Source organism: Zootoca vivipara, chromosome 4 (genome assembly GCF_965207765.1).
Source record: "Zootoca vivipara chromosome 4, rZooViv2.hap1.1, whole genome shotgun sequence".
NCBI lineage: Eukaryota > Metazoa > Chordata > Lepidosauria > Squamata > Lacertidae > Zootoca > Zootoca vivipara.
This window is the reverse complement of record NC_142587.1, coordinates 27,804,419-27,828,454: the sequence shown is the minus strand read 5'-3', so window position 1 is coordinate 27,828,454 and position 24,036 is coordinate 27,804,419. Positions and strand designations below refer to the sequence as shown.

General features: G+C 40.1%; 1 protein-coding gene across 1 annotated transcript in view; it reads left to right on the top strand.

The window, feature by feature from the left end:
- Positions 1–6,490: 6,490 nt before the first annotated feature.
- The window catches only part of MRPS9 (mitochondrial ribosomal protein S9), a 37,447-nt gene continuing 19,901 nt past the window's right edge, over positions 6,491–24,036 (top strand). The window contains exons 1-2 of the mRNA XM_035115472.3: positions 6,491–6,590; positions 15,461–15,640. Coding sequence (XP_034971363.1) covers positions 6,501–6,590; positions 15,461–15,640 — 270 coding nt within the window. The 5' untranslated portion in view covers positions 6,491–6,500. The remainder of the gene's footprint in view (positions 6,591–15,460; positions 15,641–24,036) is intronic.

Here is a 24,036-nt window from a genome sequence, read left to right as displayed (position 1 = left end):
GAGAAAAGGAACTATTTCCCTTGTGGACCAAGTCTTCCCTGAAATACCCTCAGACATTTTTTAATTATTATATTTCAGAGGAGAATTGGAGGGCTAAGCATGCTTCCCATCGCCTAAGAACCAATGCCATTATTTCAGCAAACACAGATTTGGGGACATGTACAGTAGTTCCCAGGATGTCTGGTAGTCTGAGGGGGAAATTAGGCACCAGTCGATATGCTGTTGTGTGGCCTTGTGTGGCTTGCAGTTATAAGGAGGGTGGAGAATCAGAAATCCATTATTTGGAGAGGTACTCACATGATACAATTTATTCCTAAAACTGATCCAAAATCTAGTTAAATATTGTTTTTAAACGGAGGAGGAAGAAGAGGTAGCCGTTGTGCTTTGTGGTGTAGAGAATATTACTGTATCATGTGGTCTAGTGTGCCTTGACTTTCCAACAACTAAACCATTGACATCTATTTGTTTACTGTTATAGATATGAGCAGGCTTACATATCAACATTGTGGTGCTGAAGCATACGCCTTCAAATCTCCCACTCCAAATCAAGAAAGAATGTAAATAAATCTATTTTAATTACAGGTGATTAATTAAAGCAAGACACCAGAAAAACATTAGTTTTAAAGCTCAAAAGATATATCAGTCTAGAGACGGTCATTTTTGCCCTTTCGGAGGCTGCAGCATCAGCTCTTGAAGGTGATTAAAAGCTGTATTCCAAGATTAAAGGAATTTGTTAAAGGTATTTTATTGGGAGGGCTCTTATTTAAAGAGGTACTTCAGGAAGTAATCAGCTGTTTTACGGTTCCATTGAGAAAGCTATTTCTCTGTCAGTATAACCTCAAATAATAAGCATATAATCAGTCTAAGAAATGAGATGTGTATAATATTTCAGAACAAACTGTGTGGAAAGCATCTTGTAGAGCTGCATAATATGCCTGATTTTACTTACACACACACACACTTTTGATTAACATCAGGAGTTAGAAAGACATCGCAAATTTTTCAGCAGCAAAAGACTGCAGGGCAGGAATGTACAGCAAATAACACTGAATACAAGAAATATTAATTTCATGTTTCCTTTATATATGTAATGGATAAGAAACAGGTTCTGACGGAGTTATCCACATTTATCTTTTGCATACATATATTTTATAATTACTATGGTTGGGCAGTATGTCCAAATATTTCATAGGAAAAATAGGCAGTTTTCATTCAAAATTATTCTGGTTGGGTATCGGAGACATTACCGTTGCATTGCCTAAAGTGTAGAAAGCCTAAGAGTGAAAGCCAAGGTCTTTAGGTTGGAGGGAGATAGATTTGTATTACAAATCCTTAAACCTCTGTTGGAGAACTAAACAAACTGCAGTGGCCTTCAAGATAAAGCTCATACAGTACTTACTTTGAGTAATGCTGATTCTAAGAATGCCATGCTGTGTGATTCTGTACATATGCATTTTGGATTTTCCATTCCATTCATTCTGACCTGAGATCATTTTGTTACACCGGTCCAGAAATAACCATAGAGGGTCCTCTAACATTCTGGTGTAGCTTCCAGAGGCCAGTATGAAGGAAGGCTCAGAAGCGCCAGAGAATTGGCAAAGGGTTAGTACCAGTGCCAACACTCTAAGGATTAAGTCACAGCTATGAGATCTGGAACTATGGCTTGTATTCTTCACTCCATTTCCGCCAGCAGGTAACTAACAGCTTGGGGGTACTTTAGTGTTTTTTAAAATATAATATATTTATTGAGATTTTTTCAAACAATTAAGAAAAACATTTAAAAAACATACAAAACACAAAAAATACAACAATACAAAAAAATTCAAAAAATACAAAAAATGTAAAAACAAAAATTCAAACTTATAACCCTTGTTGCTAACCTATTGACTTCCTCATTCCTCCTCCTTCTGCGATTCTTTACATTTCTTCAGTAGTAAACTCTAAATCTTATATAATTCTAGTTATTACTTAATATTACCTTATTTCTATATCTTTTACATCTTAACCTTTTATATTCTCTCCAAATCTTTCTTCTTACTTAATTTATCATCAACTTCTAACAATACTTATTTTACGCCATTGTATTATCTACAACCTCTATTTTATCTCCCTCACTTCCACTAGTTCTAATCTAGTATATGCTTATTCTTTAAATAATTTTTAAATTTCTTCCAGTCTTCTTCCACTTCTGTTTCGCTTCGATCTCGGAGTCTCCAGGTCAGTTCAGACAGTTCCATATATTCTATCAACTTCTTCTGCCAGCTTGGGGGTGCTTTAGAATGGGAAAATGCCACAGAGTATGTGTGGAACGGTTAAACCTATCTTTCTCCCCATACCCCCAATAATTGCCTAAGCAAGCTGGCTGCCTACCAGCAGCAGCTGAACAAAAGGAAAATATTGGGAGATCTTATCAAAGTTCCCCCACATCATGAGTGGTTTGGGTGTTAGACACCTTTCTGGAATGCAGCTTTAAACCCTATTGGATCACAAGACACGTCTGGGCGCATAGTGGTTGCAATCCACAAATAAGCATTGAGGTAAGAGATTATCTAGAATTGCATCCTAAAAGCCCAATGGGATCTTAAGAGGAGTCCTCCTCAGGGACTCATGGTTACAATTCCAGTTCCCCTTCCCCTCTTTTATCTGAGAACTGCTGCTTGAAAATCCAAGTGATATAAAGGTGAGGTTACAGAGAACTGGGCAGAGGGCCTTCTTGGTAGTGGCACCTGCCCTGTGAAACGCCCTCCAGTCTGATAAATAATTATGCAACCTTCCATAGACATCTGAAGGCAGCCTTGTATCGGAGAAGCTTTTAACGTGAGATGTTCTGTTGTGGTTTTGTATCTTTTGTTGGAAGCTGCCCAGAGTGGCTGGAGCAACCGGTCAAATGGGCGGGGTATAAATAACAAAATTATTATTATTAAAGGTAATCAGAAACACAATCTACCTTTCCTAATGATTCAGAACTGGCAAAAAAGAAGCACTTCTTCAAATAGCGTATAGTTAAGCTTCGGAATTTACTGCCACACGATGTAGTGCTAGCCATCAACCTGGGTAGCTTAAAAAAGGAGTTAGGGCAAATTCCTGGTTAAAGCTACAGGGGCTAATAGTCACGATGGCTTCCGCTACACCAGTATGCCTCTGAACACCAATTCCTGGGGAACTTGGGCAGAGAGAGTGCTGTTGCATTCAGATCTGCTTTTGGGTTCCCCCTTGCTGATGGTTGGCCACTGTGAAAACAGGATGCTGAACTAGATAAGCCTTTGGTCTGATCCAGCAGGACTCTTGTGCCCTGTTGAAACACCGCATGCCTCTATGGCTCTATTACAGAAAAGACTAATTTGATCCAGGGAAGAAATGACACTATAAGAAAGTACTGCTGTCATCCAATTTCTTATTTAGGAGTAAAGTACATGTCTCTGTTGTTGTGTTTTAAGGAAAATGCTGTAGCACTGTGAGCGAAAAAAGGAGAGAGATCATTATCAGGTGAAGATGAAGAAATGGCCCTGCCAAGATTGGAGGGGAAATTCCTGTATCAAGACAAGAGTAATAGGCCTATCAAGAAAAGTGGCGAAGAGACAATGGACGGAGATGTGGAAGGAATAGCCCCGCCAGAACCACCATTCAGTCCCTCCTTATTCAAACATCAAGAGAAAGCAGCAAAGGAAATCATAGGATTTCAGAGAACCAAAGTTACAGATGGAGCATGCATACGACAGTAATGTCGTGATCAGGATCATACCGTTTTCAGAATGACAGGCAAACAGATTTAAATAAACACATTGAGAATTGTGTGGTTTTATCATTTTGGCTTAGGATCTGTTTGGTAGAGAAGGAGCAAAGGCCGGTCTACTCTATTTTTACTTCTCGGAACCTTTTTCTATAACAGCTCCTTTCATCTCTGACCATTGGCTTTGGTGGTTGCAGTTGATGGGAGTTAAGAATCCACCAACACAGAAGCTGGAGGGCCACAGCTACAGACAGGTCTTTCTCTCCTGCCGCTGTATGAGGTAGGTAGCTGACCTCTGAAATCAACAGTGATCTGCGGCTTCAGCCTTATAGAAGGGGCCAGCCACAGATTAGAGATCCAGAGCTGAAAGTCAATGACCTCCAGCACAAATTGGAGGTCACCCATCTCCACTGTTTTGTAGCCTAAACATCATGCAGGTTTTCTTTCATTCAGTGTCACAAGCTTGTAATGTTACATTTATGTAAAAACGATAAAACATTGTTCTTTTTCTGTGCCAAGCATATTTTCTATCATAACTGCTGTACACTTGAAACAGAGAGAAATCCTCTGATCCAGATATAGCATTCTTGATCGTTCATTCTCTCTAGGCTTGCAATCTTAGTAGGGTAGAACCTGAAATTGAGGTCTGTAGAAAGGGCATTTGAGTGAACCAAAACCAGTGTACAGAGCTCACAGATAGGTGTGGCGCCATTTTTGAAAAAAGTCAAAAATATTCAAAGTAATCAAGGAAATTGCACATTGAATAAACGTTGATTTTTATCAGTGCATGCAAAAGAAATGGCACTTTTTAAACTAACTACCTGTGTTTGAAATGTTTCCTATTAACGCAGGCACATTTGAATTTGCAGCTGGCTTCCCTGGCAAGAGGGGCAGCCTATACAGCAATTGGAATGACAGAGGCGTTGCTGGATGTAATATGCACTGGCCATTCTTTCTAACGGGAAAGAGGTTTGCACTCAACATCCCCAGGCAGAGATTGTACACTACATTTAGCTGCAATTATGCAGTTAAGATGCCAACATCTTCTGGAAAAGGGAGAGTGAATATATTGGAAATAGTAATGTGGTGTTTGGCTGTAGATTGGGTAGCAACTGATTGCGGGGTTTTTAGATTTCATGTTACTGCTTCCCCATCTGTCTGTAGGTTAGAAGGCATGTGCTCTCTGAGCCAGAGCCTTTGATTTATTATTTTATTTACTCAGTATACACTGCCTTTTGTCTTAGAGGTTCCCAAAGCAGCTAAAGCCCAATAAAATTATTATTTTTAAAATCAAACAACTTAAATACAGATGATGTCCCGGCAGGTTGCGCCATTTTCTGGAGGTCAGAAAATGTTAATCAAATCAGGCATTTGATTAACAGTCGCCACAACATTTTAGGCAGTATCTGACATTATTCATATACAGAGTAGATCTATTGAAATCTATTGAAATCAATGTTGGATGTCACTCAATGCAGAAATATGGATTCCAGAAGCATTTGTTCTTCACCTTGCTGCAGTTCCATCTTGCAAACATGGATAAATCCAGGTCTGCTTAGCATACCATCAGTGGTAAATTGTTTGAAGATTTTGTTTTTTAGTACATGTGCTGCTGAAGGATTGACTGTTAGGAAAGTGTTGGTAACTAATGTTGAGTGACTATTAGTGGCTGTTTTTCCTTTTCAATGTTGCATCACGTGAAAAAAGAGTTTCAACTAAGTGGGGAAAGATGTTGATTTCATTACATTTGGGCATTTTCCCAGAATGCCAACTGTCCCAAGAAGCACAAATTTTATGGTTCACGCAAATTTGCATTCCTCCTTACACACTTTCAGGTTTAACTCAGTCCTATGCTCCTGTTGTTGTTGTTTAGTCGTTTAGTCATGCCCGACTCTTCGTTACCCCATGGACCAGAGCACGCAAGGCACTCCTGTCTTCCACTGCCTCCCGCAGTTTGCTCAGACTCATGTTGGTAGCTTCGAGAACACTGTCCAACATGAGTTGTGCAAATAAGACGGCAATCTTAATATACCTTTTCCCAGCCCTGTATCCTAATCATAGCTGTCAAGTTCTCCCTTTTTTTTGAGGGGAATTCTCTTATGCTGAATAGGCTTCCTCGCGAGAAAAGGGAAAACTTGAAAGCTATGATCCTAATAAAATGAATAATAACAAGACATGAAGAAGCATTGGAAGCACGTTCCCCACCCCCTCAAAGAATTCTGGGAGCTGTAGTTCACCCTGCACAGAATTACAATTCCCAACAACACTTAACAAACTACTGTACCTAGAAATCTTTGAGAAGGCGGGCAGAACATGTCCTTTGAATGCGTTTTAAAGACACAGTGTGTACACAGACACACCAGCCACCTGCAAACCTATCTACTTTTTTTTATTGCAGATCTCCTGGAGGTCTAGTCGGTTATCCATAGAGGTCCCTTAATAATGCTGAATATCCTACGGTTGGGAGATTACACAGCAGCCATTCATTATTGTTCTTCTAAACATCTGGCACGCGCGGCTACATAACTATGAATGGCTTTGCCGCTTCACAGCTCGAGAGTCACATGACTCCTCCCGAGGGCGGAGCGTCCTCTCTTCTTTCCTCCAAAGCTCCCCCCGCCCGCTCGCCGAGCTTTGCGGCCAATCAGGCGCGACGTCTCCGCCGTCGTACTGCCGCGTGTGCGACAGTTGGAGGGGGCCGCTGAACGGAATACGGCAGATAGGAGAGGGGTTCTCTCTGTCTGCCCCGCCCTCCTCTCCCTTAGCAAATATGGTAGTGGCGGCGGTTGGGCGCGTGCTGCTCGGGAGCCGTGCGTGGATCGGGGCGGTGAGGACGGGGAAGCGGTTGGCGGGGCCGAAGGTAAGAGAGAAGGGAGGGAGGAAGGGAGAGAGAGAGAGCGGGCGGTGGGGGGGGAGCTGAGGTGAGTAGCTGGGGTTTCTGAGCGCTCGGCGGCGCATGCGCTGTGTTTTCTCTCCCATCCCACCTCCCCCACCCAAGTCCCATGCGAGGGAACTTTAGTCCCCGAAATCATTTCTCTCCACATGTTCAGAAAACGTTGCTCCGTAGCCCGAAGTTAACTCGAGTCCTATCGCTTCTCTGCCTTCCCACCTCACATGCCTTTCGATATGTGTGGCATGGCTGGGGAAACCTAGCCAGGTGGGCGGGGTATAAATAATAAAATATAAGTATTATTATGGCTGTGAAATGCTTGTGGTCATACTTTTGCTCTCTCTACCCACAGACACACACATACACACAGTGTGTGTGTGTGTATATATAATATAAACACTGGGTGTATGTGTGTGTGTACAAACACCCAGTCAGATGGGTGGGGTACAAATAAATTATTATTATTTACACACGCCCATCATATTTTAATTTACAAACGTTGCATTCTGCTCCTCATCACAAGTGATCCCTGTATTATTATTATTATTATTATTGTGCTGTGGAGCAACTTCTTTATTTTATACTTTTCAGATATATACATTTCACTGATTTGACAATCATTTTGACATTTTAAAACTTGACTTCCTTCCCCCCTCTTTCTGCGGTTCCTTAAATTTATTTTTAATATCTTAAAGGTAAAGGGACCCCTGACCATTAGGTCCAGTTGTGACCGACTCTGGAGTTGCGGCGCTCATCTTGCATTATTGGCCGAGGCAGCCGGTGTGCAGCTTCCAAGTTATGTGGCCAGCATGACAAAGCCGCTTCTGGCGAACCAGGGCAGCACATGGAAACGCCGTTTACCTTCCCCCTGTTTATCTACTTGCACTTTGACGTAATTTCGAACTGCTACCGTAGGTTGGCAGGAGCAGGGACCGAGCAATGGGAGCTCACCCAGTTCTGGGGATTCGAACCGCCGACCTTCTGATCGGCAAGCCCTAGGCTCTTAATCCATCCACTGTGGTTTAATCCACAGTGCCACCCGCGTCTTACGCATATCCAAATTAATTAATTTATTCATCTTTATTAAATATATACTTTTACGTAGCTGCCGGTTATTACAATAAGGATTATCGCAAGTGATCCCTGTAATTGTGCATTGCAACAATGTAAAATAATGAAATGCAATTAAACCATACAGGCTCATGCTGATGAGAGGAGCCCAACACAGGCAGAAATGACATGAGTGAAGTTCATTCTCTTTTTAACTATGTATTTAATAAATAATAATCATCCAATGAATGACTTGGAATCTAATGGAAGTAATTGGAATTGTAGCCTGAAGTAATAAATCACTTCATGTGCGACACTTGGATTCAGGAAAACTATTCTCAGTCCTAAATCAGGAGGGTCAGTGTGGTATAATGGGTAGGGTGTTGGATTCTGACCAGAGAGACCCAGGTTCAAATCCCTGCCTAGCTACCGGTATGAGCTCACTGGGTCACTGTCCTAATCCGCAAACCAAATGTTTTTAAGGTACAAGGGCAAAGGTGTGTGCATGTTTAGCCCTGATTTCATTGGAAGAAGAATTAAGGGGGAGGGAAGCATAATGAATCATAATAATGTGGTGGTTCTACTTGTGAATATGTCTCATCTGTTTGAGTATACTTTGCTTCCAACTACAGATAAATTCTCAGCTGGGCTCTCCCATCAGCCAGTTTCAGCTTTGTGTAGTTCAGCTGCCACCACACCGTACCATGGCAGGGTTAGAAGCCCCCTTGATCTCAAAAACACTTAACTAATTAATGAATTATACCACCCTCTACCTGCAGGTCTCAAGACGGTTCACAGAATAAAATCAAAATATAAAACCACCAAATACATAATCAAAATAAAAACAACCTAATAACCCCCCCCCACATTTTAAAAGGGCATAGGATCCATAAATCAATTAGAGAAGAAAGTGAGGAGAGGAATCCCCAATAAGGTTCACACAAGAGCTGTAACTAAACAGCCAAATGGGTTTCTGGTAGTTATACGCAAAGGGTAAAGATAAGGATAGAAAGTGTAACCATACAGAGTGGTCTCTTGAAAAAAGACTGAGTGCTGCCCTTCCAATATAATAGGACTTGTGCTGGATCTGCTGGCTCCTTTGAAAGCCACCTCCATCACCGAGCCTTGCCAATTTCCAAAACAAGCTAACTGCAGTTGAGAGCTGTGTTCTTCTCCTGCTTCCAGTCTCTGTTGTAGAGGGAGCTTCCTTCTTGGCAGGCAGCTCCTAAGGCCAAGCTCTCAAGCCTGTCAGAGTACTTCATTGCAACAGAGGAAGCATTTAATTGGAGCTATTGAGGCATCTTTTTCTTTGGTTGTGGCTATCCTAAAAACAGGCTTCTGTCTCTTGTAACTGAAAAAGCAGGGGGGACGGGACCCTTTTCAGGTTGCAGAAGGTGCAAGTGGAGGTCATGTCATGGCTCACCTGCTCCACTAGGCAGAGGAGAAGCCAGAATTATACTGCAAAGTACCAAGACCAAGTTTAGAAGCCAACTTTCCTTTGCTGCAATATATGGCATCTATACAGCACAGAAGGAACCTGGTTATCATTATGCAAAAAGGACTTGGGATAATTCAAGGTGTGAGACAAGAGTACTTGTATAAGACACAACTGAACAACATGTATCATTATTTACAAAAATCACATTGCACAAAATACTGTGGGGAGATAGAACTCGCAGAACAACAGCAGTCAAAAACTGTATCTACCACGGTAAAGATATGGCAATGTAATGAAGCCCACTATTTCACCTGATTTTAAATCAGACTTTGACATTTGATGCTGGAAAAACAGCCTAATTAGATAGAAAGATTAATGAAAACCAGAAATATGATTAATTACTCAACAATTAGAAACTATTTGCATCCTGAGAATTTATTATGGTTTAAATACTTCATATACACTGTGTTGTTACATGACGTTTAAGAGATTCTTAAGAGATTTAAAAGAATTTTATATTTAATAGGTTCTTAAGAGATTTAACAGTTTGAGGAGACTGTCCTAAAAAAAGATAAAAATTGACTGTTTTGAATTTATTTTGTGAAACAGAAGTATGATTGTGAATGAGAACAGGTTGAGGATTACATGATTAAATGGGTGCAGGATACTGGAAATATGATCCCCATGGAAATCAGAAAATTGCTAGAGCTCATTCTTTTTTTGTTAAATCAAGCTATAAGAGAAAACTGCTTCAAAGTAATGTCAAGGTGGTATTTAACTTCAATTGTACTAAGTGTGATGAATAATAAGGAAGTTACTTACAGTAACCATAACAGTTAGATGTTACCGTAATTTTGTAAATTTCTATGCTATGAGTTCTACTATTGTTACTAAATTACACTTTAATCCGAAGAGAATATTTAGACTACACCTAATCTAGAGATGATCATTGCAGCAAGGATGTTGTTTCCCCAGAAATTGAAAACTCAGCTATTGCCTCCTCAAATTAGTGACAGGATAAATAAGCTTTGGAAATTGGTTGTGGTGTCAAAATTAAAATATTACTTAATATTGAAATAAACAGGATATAGACAAAATAAGTTTGGCCCCCATTCTTACTGTATTGTCAAAGAAATTATTGTCCCCCAACATTTCAGTATAGTTTTATGTTTTAAGTTACGTATTAATGATAATGTAATTGTTCTGCTTAAAAATGATTTAAGAAGCTATATTATTTGAAATGCATGTTCAGAAGGATTGATAATATTAATAGCATTATTGTTATCAATATATTTTTCTTGTTGCGTACTTTGGCGCGAAAATGAAACGTTACTGTTCAGTGATTGCACAGCAAATTCCCCCACCCTTACAAGTGGGTGCTGAGGTGCTAGTGGAGAGCAGCCATGGGCAATATGAGGATAAATGATGAAATGTAACAGTTTGCAAGGATGGACTCTCCCAATTTGCTACATGAAATGTAGCCATGTTCTGGTTTGAATTTAAACATTAAGAACTCCTTAAGATGGCAAATGGAATGTAACTCAGTATTTCCCCTTGCTTGCTTTATTTAATTAATTTCTGTCCCAGAGCAGGGTCACCTAATGAAATAGAAACTTGTTGCATCCTGCTATCGTATCACGTGACCAACACTAAAATTCTCAGCATAGCCGTACCTAACTGTTCCTGCAAACAGCACAATCAATACTGTCTGCACCTCCTCACAAGCCCTCCCTACCAAAAGCCATCAGCAAAGAAATGAGCTTTTAACTGGTCTCTAAAACCAGTTCTGGTCCATGGGGTCACGAAGAGTCGGACATGACTAAACGACTAAACAACAACAAAACCAAATAAAATTGGTGTCCGTCACAGTTGAGGTGGGTGGGAGGGAGGGAATTCCAAAACTCAAGTGCCACCACAGAAAGGCCTCCGCTTATTTGTTTGTTTGTTGTAACATGTATAGGCTTATATTGGTAGGATCTGTCTTATATTGAATCAATCTATTGGTCCATCTAACTCAGTCTTGTCTGCACTTTTTAGCAGTGGGTCTCCAGGTGTCTTCACCAGCCTTACCTGGAGATGCCAGGGACTGATGCATGCAAAGCAGATGCTCTCCCACTCAGCTTTGACTCTTCCTTCACTTAGATTTTGATTAATGCAACTTATGCCTTACATTAATGAATGAATGGATGCTTGCAAGTGTAGGGGCCATAATAAAGTTCAAGACAATGCAATATACAAAACTACTATCAGGATGAACAGATGGGAGAGTGGTCTTCAGTTGGTGGGCCAGGACTTAGTACTGGGTTGTGACTTGACCTAAAGTAGGTTACAACAGCAATACTACCATCATACCAATACCTATATAGCCATATTGTAGGATTGCCATACGTCCTGATTTTCCTGGACATTACAGTGGTACCTCGGTTTATGAACACAATTGGTTCCGGAAGTCTGTTCATAAACTGAAGCGTTCATAAACTGAAGCGAACTTTCCCATTGAAAGTAATGGAAAGTGGATTAATCCGTTCCAGACGGTCCGCAGAGTAACCGTTCATAAACTGAAGCGAACTTTCCCATTGAAAGTAATGGAAAGTGGATTAATCCGTTCCAGACGGGTCCGCCGAGTACTTAAACTGAAGCGTTCATAAACTGAAACATGGGTGTAATTGGTTCCGGAAGTCTGTTCATAAACTGAAGCGTTCATAAACTGAAGCGAACTTTCCCATTGAAAGTAATGGAAAGTGAATTAATCCGTTCCGGATGGGTCTGCGGTGTTCATAAACTGAAAATTCATAAACCGAGGTGTTCATAAACCGAGGTTCCACTGTACCGGGATTTCAAAGTCTGGGGCGGGGGGGATTTCCGAAAGGCAGTGCTTTGTCCTGGATCTTAGGAGTCAATTGAAAAATCTTGTTTTTTTGGCTCAAAAAACTCAACAGTTTTGGGGTTTGTCAAAAAAAAAAAAGCACAGCTATGCTGCTGATTTTCAACATAATTGTAATTAATTAGGGATCAAAATAATGCTAGCAGTGTCTTGCAGCTTTAATACAGAATTAACCGCAAATAATTAAGTAAACATCTCTTACTGTAAAATCCTATACTTGTCTACTAAGAAATAAGCCTCTTTGAGTTTGCTTCTGTTTGACTAAAAAATAATGTGCGTAGGTGGTTCACCTACAGTGTGGATAATTCACCTACAGGGGTCGGGTCTAAAAGCATGTGTGTGTATGACAGAGACAGAGAGAGCACTCTCTCTTGCCTGTTCACCAGCTTCTAACAGTTTCAGTCTAGTTGGTGGAACCTGTAGGGGGGAGCCACAGTTTATGCAAAATCTGCCTTGTGAAGGCAGATTGATCATCCTGCTAATGCTCTGCTTATATATTTCTAAGTAATGCAAATATTACAAATACACCATAAACCTCCAGTGCCCTTCTCATCCAAATCCCTGGTGTTCTGCCTCTTGAACACCTTGTATCTTGGAACTAGGGAGCACGTGACGATACTTAAAAGTAGCTGGGCAGGCTAATGTATTTATCTGTCATGGATGAAAAATACTATCCAGATTAAAAGAGAAAAGCCAAGAAATCACTTTTCCCAATACCATTTTCTATTCCTGGAAAGTGGGAAGAGCCACTGATTTCTCTGCCTCCCTAGGACTCATCATTGTCCTTGTCTCTGCAGTGGTTTTCAGGCCTTGAAAGCTCATATTTAACTACATAAAAGGTGAAACAAAATTTAAAAATTCCTTCCAGTAGCACCTTAGAGACCAACTAAGTTTGTCATTGGTATGAGTTTTCGTGTGCATGCACACTTCAGATAAAAGGTGGTTGGGATATCACCAAAGAAATGCTCTTGTGTTGCATCAGGACAAGATTCCATTGGTTCCATAACTGGGGCGTGCTTTTTATGACACAGTGCTACTGGTAAGGGGTAATACAAGGAATTATAGGAAGGACCCTTTATTTCTTTTGGCATGAGGCCTTCGTTTGTTGCTGTTGAAAGGCCTGGATAGTTCAGTTGGTTAGAATGTGTTGCTGATAACACCAAGGTTGCAGGTTCGATGCCCATATGGGGCAGCTGCATATTCCTGCATTGTGGAGCATTGGACTAAATGATCCTTAGAGTAGCTCCCAACTCTAAAATTTTATGATTCTACAAAAGACTATTAAAAATATTTCATATCTGAATTCAGCACTTCAGATATTGGACAGCAAAAAAGGTGTCTCTTTCTTTGCCAGAAAGTTTAGCTTGTGACTTGTTGGGAATCTTTTGAAATCCTTGGGACTTCCTTTTGCGTAGATCTGTGCAGTATAGCTAGACATGCAGGGCACAGAACTCAAACTGAAGTAAGAATATGTGTCACATTGTAGCCTAAAAAATTTGACCACTAGATGGCTAAGTCCTTAAATTGCTCTCTAGCAAAACTGTTGAGTAGATCTACAAGATTTCACTTCCAACTTCTTTCCCACCCTCCCATTTCTTTTTCTTGTTTCTTTCCAGGGAGACAACTCCAGTAATCTGTTTATGGAATAATTAGACTGCTGAGAAGCTTTGTTAATATGAACACAGGACAAATAAAGTAGTGCATAAGGATGGCTCTTTGCCAAGCTTGAGCCATTACTGCTTTGCCAGTGATTCTTCTGTTCCTTTGGCAGAGTGCTTGATTGAAATTACAGTTGTCTTACCCACTGATTATCTTGGTAAAAGAAAAACAAATCTGTCTAGCCATATCTTACAGGATTCCATAAAAGCCAGAAGATAACTGTCTTTTGGACCAACCATTGTTTTGAGCAGAAATTGTATTCTCTAGTAGGCATTGATGGCAATTACACTAGGGTTTTAAGAGGGAGGAAGTAAATTGCTCAGCCAAAACTGTCAGCCAGGCTTTTAAAATGGGCTGTCTTAGTCAATATGGTAGGCAAATATGCTAAAAAGCTTTGGAGTCCTCATAATCTGAAGTTTTAAGAATTGGTCAACATTTACCAAGAACGGTGTAGAATTTCTTTAAAAATAAGTATTTGCACACATGCATTCAATATATGGTACTAAGACTGTATTCTTGTAAATTAGTTACACTGAGTTCAGTGAGACTTATTCCAAGTAAATGTGCTTATGAAATGCAACCTTAATATATTCTCAGTGCACTCTAGAAATATATATTTCTATCATTATTATTTTTTACATCTGTTAGCTAACACATGAAAGAGGATGTGAGCCAGGTTGGATTTGAGTGTGTGAAATTTGGCCTCTTGAATGTCCCGAGTTTCATTTGCTTCTGAAAAATCAGGTGCATGGAAATATTGAAAATTAAGTAACCTGTTTTATTGAAGGTCTAGGCACATAGAATTCTAAAGGAGTGGACTCTCTTTACAGTTCCTTTTCTCTTCCTCCTCCCCACCCACCCCTGTTTACTTTGCCAACACTTACCACAAGTGACCTAGACCTACCTTCTACCTTCTTCATCTGTGTGCTTGCCAAAATATCATAGGAACACTTTACCTGATTATTAGTTATATTAGATGGGGATATGTAAATAAAATACGTCTTGTATGCTTAAAGGCAAGCATTTTGAAAAACAAACGATTACTTGCTTCATTGTGGCATCTGTCTCAGAAAACCAAGTTTCTTGGAAAACAATAGCCCCTAATGATAATTTATTTACAGAGGAGATGCCAGATATTTACAGAGCAATAATTAATCTTGCCACATCACTTCTTTTCTAGAATAGTGCTCTTCTTTTTCTTTTTCTTCTTCTTCCTCTTCTTCTAGAATAGGGATGTGGCCCTGCAGATGCTGCTGGGCTATAAGTCCCATCAACTCTCCTGCTGGCTGATGCTGGTGGGAATTGGAATCCAACATCTGGAGAATCACAAGTTTCCTATCTCTATTTTAGAGCTTTATGTTTGGAAGGAACAATGAAATTTCACTCAGTTCATATAAATCACAAGCCCCAGATCCCTGGAAGTGTTCCAGTAGTATTTAACTGGAAAATTAAGTGGATTGTCTTATGTTAACATTTATTAAATTTTAAAACGTATTGGAGTTGAAGATGCATTTTATCTCCACAGCAATAGCCCTGTGAGATGGGTTATGCAGTTGGGACAGTATAATTTACCCAAGAATTCAAGTGAGCTCACATCTGTATACGTGTTTTTCTGCAGTTATACCCTGCCTATCTTCTGTCGGTGAAATAAAGGCAGCATAAAAAGAGTTCCCTGGTAGTGTCTCAAGCAGGCACTGAGGAGTCCAGACTACCTTAGCTTCAGCACGGTTGCCGTATTCTATGCCTTGATACAATATCCATGCTGTCCTTTTTATTTTGAGGTTTGTGATCTGTGTTTTCCTTCCCTAGACATTAAGACTGATCTGCACTACCACAACAGTGCAGAGGAAAAATGTTGCTGCTTCAGGACCTGAAAAGTACACGGAAGCTTTCATCAAGAAACAGACTGAAGATTTCAACATAGGAAAGAGACATTTAGCCAACATGATGGGAGAAGATCCAGAAACTTTTACCCAAGCGGATATTGATGTAAGTATGGTTGCTCAGTTGGAGAAGTAATTTACTGCAGGGTTTCAGAATTGAAAGCTCTTTGCTTCAGCATGAGCCCCTCAGCTCTCCGTGAATTTTAATCGAACTGTCAGCGTACAAGCGAATGCTACTATACATAGAAAACATTGCAACTGTGGCTCTGAATAGAGATTCTACCCCTACTACTGTGCGAGGTCAGACACCACACTGCAAAACTCTATACTATAACTTGCTAAAGCACAGCAGGTTCTTTTTAAAACTACTAATGGATAATCCCCTTGATCTGAGGTCGTAAGAACCACTATCAAGGTTTATATAGCATTTGGAAGCATTTACCCGTAATTTGACCTGCTGGGTAGACTTATGCTGGGGTTTCATGTATGATACTATAACAGCTAGCATTGCAAGTGACCTTTTTCATCACTTAGGGCCAACACTTGGCTTGCAACTCTGCATGCTTATTTTGGAGCAAGACCTACAGGAGGTTATTCAGAGTAAACATGCCTGTTCCGCTTTTGATTTGTGACTTCAATACATATTTGACACTGAGTTTTAATTCTTTCCGGTTGCCCCTGTGTTAGGTGCTTTGCTGATCAAATAAAATAAAAAAACAATTAGAACTATTATTTCCTTCTTCCCTCCTATCTAATCTCTCCCACCCCACCACATTCTACCCTGTGTTATTTTTTGATGGTATGGCACAAAAATGTCAGTAGTTGTGAGCCATTGCAGTTTAATGTAACTTCCACATAAAGATGCAGAATGTCTCTGAATACTGGGTGTTGGGACAAGCAAGACAGAAGCACATTAACTTACCTACAAATGTTGAAAAGCAGGCTGTGTAGGTGGTCATGGTTGAAAACAAAATAGTGCACAACTCTTCTGATCTAGCAATGCCATTATACTTCTCCTTGTTTCAGTTTTTTAAAAAATACTCTTATCTTCCCTCTTTGTCCTATCCTTTTTCCTGATTCTTTCCAGAATGGCACCTGCACCTTGCTGGTTGGTTCTACAGTGTACAGCCAAAAGCTCTTGTGCTACTGGGACAAAGGGAGAGATTTATTTATAATATGCCCCCCCAGTACAAATTTATTTATTAGACTGGTTCAAGTTTTGACCTCCACATTGCATGCCTCAGCATGAAGCCATGTTTATATGGAGTTGCATTGATCTCTGAGCAGCTCTGATGTAAAGGCACGCACTAGAGAGTCTGTGTCAGCATTAAAAACCTTATGATAAGCAAGTCAGTTCTTTAAGCTTGAATTACTTGCATTTCCTCATGTTTATTAACTTTGTTAAGGCTAACAGACCAATCCTATGCTTTCTGACCTCCCCTGAGATTGGAGGGGGATTGTTAAGATTTGGGACACAAGCTCGTGGCACAGATTTGGCTCTGGTCAATTTAAAATGGTGGGTGGTTCTGTAAGCCCAGTGCCAAAAAATCTGGGACTCAAGACTCCTGTGCTACTCTTAACAATGCCGCTGGTTCAAAACACATACCGGGGCGCTTTTCTCTCTGATCCTAGGTAGCATGTGCCACAGCAGCCAGGAGGTGTTAGTGATGTAGCCCAAACAAGTCAGTGATGACTCCAACATTCTTTCTGCAGAAAGGAAGACTGGCCTGGAAATGAGGGTATAACAACTAATACGTAGGATGGAGAAGCTTTGATTTACACTAGCCAGGGCCAGTAACTCTGATTCATCTTGCAGTGGGAAATTTCAGCAGCCTGGGCAAAGTGATTGCCAGCATTCTATCTGAATGCTGGGACTGGTAAAAATCAAAACAGGAAATGTTCCTTTCCCTTGTGTATTTGCACAAAGAGGGAACGAAGCAGCGGGAAAGAAGGGGGCAGTTGAACTCATTCCTTGCCTGCTTTCTTCCCTCAGTTCCCTAACTTGGTTGCCTGCCTCTCCCTCCCACCTTTGTAAGGGATAAGTTTTGATCTTGAAATCTGGCCGAGGAAAAAGCATTTGGGGAAGAGATAATTCAATCATTCATTTTGCAGGGAGGAGGCATGGGTAGAGTGTGGAACTCTTTGCTCTTTTCTCTGCAAAAAATGATCTCCCCACCACACTGCTGCTTTTATATGTATTTACTAGTGCCTTGTGTTTTAGAACACAGCTTGCCTCCAAACAGTCTTAATTAGATAGACTCTTAAACTCACACATGCCGGTTCTTCCCCGGCAGTTCCTTCCAATAATATTAGATGCTTTAAGGGAAAAAAAGTCACCTGAAACTATATTGAGCCCTAATATGATGTAATCTTAAGATCCTGTATCAAGGCCCAACCTTGTGGCCAAGAAACAGAGGAGGTTTTAGATACAACTTTTGTGAATTAGGAGTTAGGCCCAAGTCTAGTTTATTGCAAACTGCCTCCTCAAGAAAACTTTTCCTTGAGAAAAATTAGGTATATCCTGAAAAATCTCATTTTCTCCTTCTTGCAGATGTCAAGTATAAGACCAGTTCAACACGTTATCTTTTTTTAAAAAAGAGAAGACAACAAAGAACAACATTTTACTTAGCAAAGCATAGTACTTGTAATGCTTGTTCAAATAACATCAGGTGTTGTAAATACTTAGGCTGTATAACAGTGTCTGCTATGCATAATTAAATTTCTGTTATAAAAATATAAAATCCGCTTAGCACTGGCAGCAGAATTATCAGGCTTTACACTTGGAATGGTAATAATTCCTTCTGATGAGTACTTATGCATCTCCTGTCGTCTACTGTTAATCAGCCTGTGTCGTACATTTCCAAAGTAGACATCCCAGGGTTCTTTTTCTTACTGGCATTTTGGATGTGTGTGTTTTGAAACAAGTCATACAGAGAAATATGTTAACGGGGTTGTCATTGCGTTCATGAGATATTTTTTTGCGCAGAGTAGTGCTTTCCTGGTGGTTTTATTTTCTAGAAATAAAAAGTTAAGCTATAAATTACAACTGTGTGTCTTGGGGAGAGGCGGGGGGACTCCAGTAAATTGATATATAACTCTGCAGAAGTCTACCAATTGCTTTTTAATTGGTATTATAGACCGTGCTCTGAAATCCGGATGTTTTATTCTCCTATGTGTGAATATGCAGTATGAAGTTTCTCTAATTGATTCGCTTTGCCCATTCCATTTGATGTATCATTTTTCACAATATTTCATAATTTGTGCTCATTTCTAATGAACAGAGTCGTTAGGACAGGCATGTCTAAGTACAACTGACAGCTAACATTAGGTGCCAGATGCAGTTTATAAAGCTATGTAGAACTGTAGAGAACAGTTTAAATAAATTAGCACCTGTACATTAGTCTCACTTGCTGGTAATTTATAAGCGAATCAGTAGAGATGACATTTAGGTAAGTCATTGATCAAGTTAACAGCTGCATACCCGCTGCCCAGCTGGGATACCTAATTAATAGAGATTGCAGTCCTGACCTAGTGCTTTTCCCTGGGTTGAGAATGTAATCCTTTTATTTTGTGATTTCATTTTTAATGTATGGTATAAACACACCTTAGCTTTGAACAGTTGGATGATATTAACATATAACCATTCAGAGAAAAGGTAGCCCAACCAGTACCCAAGCCAACTTGGAATGATGTTTTGTAATCCATTAAATGCAGTCACATCATCCTGTTATTTATTTCGGACCTCTGTTGAAGACTGCTTCCTTGTTCAAAGCTTTATAAAGAAAGGTGAGAGTTGTTGGTATATGTGAGCACTAAATAAGTTTGTGGGTAGGGTAAGCCAAACGTCTTGATTGTACAGATTTGCAGACTGCTTGTAGCATTTCATAGAATCGTAGAATTGTAGAGTTGGATAAAAGGTGTAGGAGTAGGAAAAGCCTCTTTTGCTCCAAAAGAACATGTCTCCCCACCCCTTTCTTTCTTTTTTGCTGCAGATCTACCAAGGGGGAGGTTTATGATACCTTGATTTTCATTCCAAAATATAAAGTAGCTGTAGGTGGCTTTTGAAGGGAGTTGGAAGAAAGTTGGAGGAGATGTTATAAAGCATGTCGGCTGAAACTTATGCAGTATTTCAGAAGAGAATAAAACATCAGAACATGTGATTGCAGCTCACTTTAAAACGGGGGCCAAAGACTACATTAATTTTATCCTTAACAATCTTTATCCAGAGTAACATTTTTGTTACTCTGGATCCTGAAAATATGGGAGTATATAACTCCCGCAACAGTTTTAGCCTTCCTCTCGAGATCCATTTCAGCTGAATGTTCAGCTTAGCAAAAGCCGTTGTCTCCCCACCCCAATATCAAGTTGGAATATAAATAATAATGATAAAGGAACACGTTTTTATGAAACAAATCAAAGACAAATTAGACGAGTACATATTACTAACTTTACAATAAAATAATTTTGGGTCACCTAGAATTCTATAGCCCACCATCTTCAGACTTAAGATAGGCTCTGCTGCCGCTTGCACATTTATCCAAAGAAGAGACAGACAAGTCAAAAACAATCAGATTAATCAAAACTGAAAAACTGTTGCCATAGTTGCATACGAATCAAACCTTTTTTAAAAAAATAAACGTGACTAGTATTGAATACATCTGCATTAAACATTTGGTAATAATTAATTTTTTCAAGACACCTGTAATTTGAACTGGATGCTTTCTTTCAGCTTCTTTCGTTGTTTGAACAGAATTATTTGGGTGGTAGTCAACTAAGCTGTGCTCCTTGTAGGCTGTTTCATTTTGTGTAAGCTGCCTTGAGTTCCAGCGTGAGGAAAGGGTGGGATATAAATAAATAAAGTAATAAAATAAGAGAAATTGCTGAACGTGACTAAGTCGGGTCCATTAACAATAGTAACAATTTTATTATTTACACTCCACCCATCTGGCTGGGTTGCCCCGGCCACATTAATGGCAGTGGGATTACTTTGAGTAAAACTTAGTTGAATGCCACACCTTTTCTTTAAAGTCTCAATTAAAAAAATAAATTAGAACTTTTTGGTAGAGGAGAAATGAGAGGTGAGTCATCAGGAGTTTGTTTCTTTTTCATAGAAGGAATGGACTTGAAAGTGTTATTTGTAGGGTGCATTGGTTAGCTCACCAGCACTGCTCTAGTAGTTGCAGGTTACTTTTTGGGAAATGTGAGGGCACCCGTCTGCTACTGAAGTGCCGGCCTCTAATCTTGGCACAGGCCCAGCGTATTTTGTCTCTTTTAGGACCCTAAGGCACTTGGAGAAACACATGGGCCTCCAAAGATTTCCATCATATTAATACTGAACCGCAATTGTAAAACAAAGCACCTTCTTACTTGCGCTTGTGTGCCACAGTTTCTCTCTTATTTCATTCGGCATCAGGATCTTGCATTGCACCAAAGATCACATCTGAGGCTGCCCTGCGTTTAAGGCAGTGGTTCCCAACAGGTGGTCCGGGGACCCCCAGGGGTCCGCGAGCTATGCCAGAGGGGTCCTCAAGATCCTATTAGAATAAAAAATATATTAAATATATTTCGTATGATAACAGATTTTTTGTTTTGGCCGCTTCCTGCATGAGCAGAGTCTAGCGCAAAACTAGAATTAGATAGAGGCAGTAGTTCTGCTGTATGCCGCAAGGACTACAAGAAGCTTGGAGATAAGGCAATGAAAAAGATCCTTCCATTTGCAACCACATCGGTGTGAGCAAGCATTTTCTTCCATGTGTTTCATGAAAAACAAATATAGGAATCGGCTCGACATGCGGTCGGATTTCAGAGTGAAAGTTTCAAGTTTGGAACCTAATATTTCAGAAATAATGGACTCAAAGGACAGATTTAACTCATCTCATTAAGAACTGAAAATTAAAACTAACTGTATACTGATGGAGTACTCTGTTGTAACTGTAAAAAATGTATAAATATAAAATATAAAAAGACTCTTAATTTGGCTCTCACTTTTTAATTTTAGGATTAGGAATTAATGGGGGTCCTTGTCACAATAGCGGCTCGATGAGGGGTCCTCGAGAAAATTTTGTTGGGAACCCCTGGTTTAAGGAGTTAGATGCGGTGAGCTGCTTCTGTAAAGCACGGTCTTCATATATACAGATGTCCACAAGAAATCGGGCTTCCAGCTGTGATTTTTAACCATTTTAAAGTTTTCTTTAAAACACAAAAAAGTGTTGTGGTCTGAGAGCACCAACTGCAGTAGCCTTGCTGAAGCTAAGCATCACCAGTGAGTGGACTGCTTAAGATCCCTATGTACATACCACCTTGGGCTTCCCGATGACACGATATGAATGAAAACATTAGAATTTTCATTGGAAGCCACATAATGAGGTGAAAAGAGGCATGGATCTGTAGAACAGTAACGGGGTTGTGACTTAAGATTTCAGCATCCTAATAGCACTGAAGGAGTCCTGATGTTGGCACAACAAGCTTTCTAATGCTAGCATTGCACAGTAAGTCACACCTTTAGGTCGTTGTCCATTAGAGTGCCATACATTTGTGCTCAAGTACGCCCTTGCATGATAGATATGAGCAGCACTAGAAGCTGGATCTTCCTGTGTCTGCAGTCTAGATATATGTGTCCTTCTTGCTATCTCAGATCACCCCAAAAGTATGATTTTAAGGTTGCAGGTTAGCTCAGGTTGAGCATGATCATTTTAATCTCAGGGTTGTGAGTTCGAGCCCCATGTTGGGCAAAAGATTCCTGCAGTGCAGGGGGTTGGACTAGATCATGCATCCCCAAACTTCGGCCCTCCAGATGTTTTGGACTACAATTCCCATCATCCCTGACCACTGGTCCTGTTAGCTAGGGATCATGGGAGTTGTAGGCCAAAACATCTGGAGGGGCGCCGTTTGGGAGTGCCTGGACTAGATGATCCTCCTGGTCCCTTCCAACGCTACCATTCTATGATATACCAGCAAAAAGTTTTGCTATTGTCAATCTTTTTGATAGAAATTTTATTGGAAATTCCTTACTTGGGATTGCATGTTCATGTGAATCCATTTTAGCCATTTGGTTTCAGTTCAGATTTTCAATGAGGAGCCAAGTGGATCTCTTACCATTCAGTGATGTGGGAATGCTACCAAGAAAGAAGCAGGTCCTTGAAAAATCTTGTGCAGAGTACTTACAGTTTGTGCTCATCATTGCCTTCGTCTCGTTTTCTACCTCTTTAGCATGTACACAGGCAATATTCTGTTCTGCTTTAATTACAGATATGTAACAGTCAGTGTTTGTGCTCTTGTGGCTGAAATTATTGTTTGAATCATCAAGCAGAAGCTGGCATTGAAGAGACTACTTAATAAGTATACATAGACGGTCCCAGTATTCCATAATATATTCTTTTGATATGTTATTTTATATGGTGTTTAATATCCGTTGGCTTGCAGTGGGTTTTTCTATTGTCATTATAATTAATCCCCATTTGTTCACAAATGAATGTTCACCTGCTCTGTATATGTACAATATCCCCATTGACTAACAAATGGGAATTCATCAAGTCACTAAGAGAATCAAAATACCATTCCAGAAAATCAAGTTAATCCTTTCTGTTTGCTGCTGAATTCTCAGAATTTCTGTTTGGAATGCCAATAGGGTATTAATAAAGTAATAGGTGAGGTCTTTATACACTCCACGCATATTAAGTGGGTTGATAGCGTTGACAAACCAATCTGTGTCCACAGAAAGTATTATCAGTGTGTAATAGCCTTGAGTTAATGTAACCAGCAATACAACACAATTCTTCAGAGAGAGAAATATTAACTGCAGACTTGAGACTTTTTCTTCTCATTGTAGACGAATTTTGCTTGCACTAGTATTTCTTAATGCAACAGTTCAAGGTTCAGAATCATAATGAATTTTACATAATTTTACGTAACCTCTGTGCTACAGGTATGCTATATTAGATAGCTTTAAAATTATTGAGATGTCATACTGGATATCTTCCTAGCACACCAATGTAAACACATTAGCCCAACTCAGAGCTTCATGTACTCTGCTGACATGAAACTCAGAGCTATTACGGACTTCCTTGTTTGCTGAAAAGTTGGAAATAGCTAGCACTTGCAAGCGCTTTCACCTGCAGCCTGAACCAAGTGGGGGGAAATGCATGCATGTGCATCAGACCTTATGCAGACTTGAGGTGTCAAGAGTTGGAGCTATTTTCTTACAAGTTGGTCTCAATGGGTTGGATCTAAACTGTTTGTGGATAGAACTCACTGGCAAAACCCACCTCCCACTCTTCATCTGGAGCCTCCACTGGTTCTGTGTGTCCTCCATGAAAAGACAATGTCTTTCCTATTTAAGGATTGGTGTCTGGACACAACACAACGAAATCGGGTACTTCTTTCCGAAAAGCATACACCCCAATCTCTGAGCGGTGTGAGATTCCAGGGGTTCCAGGCGCTTACCCAGGATTTGGTTTCCTTGGAATGAGGGATATCTGATACTGTGGTGTCTTTAAGATATAA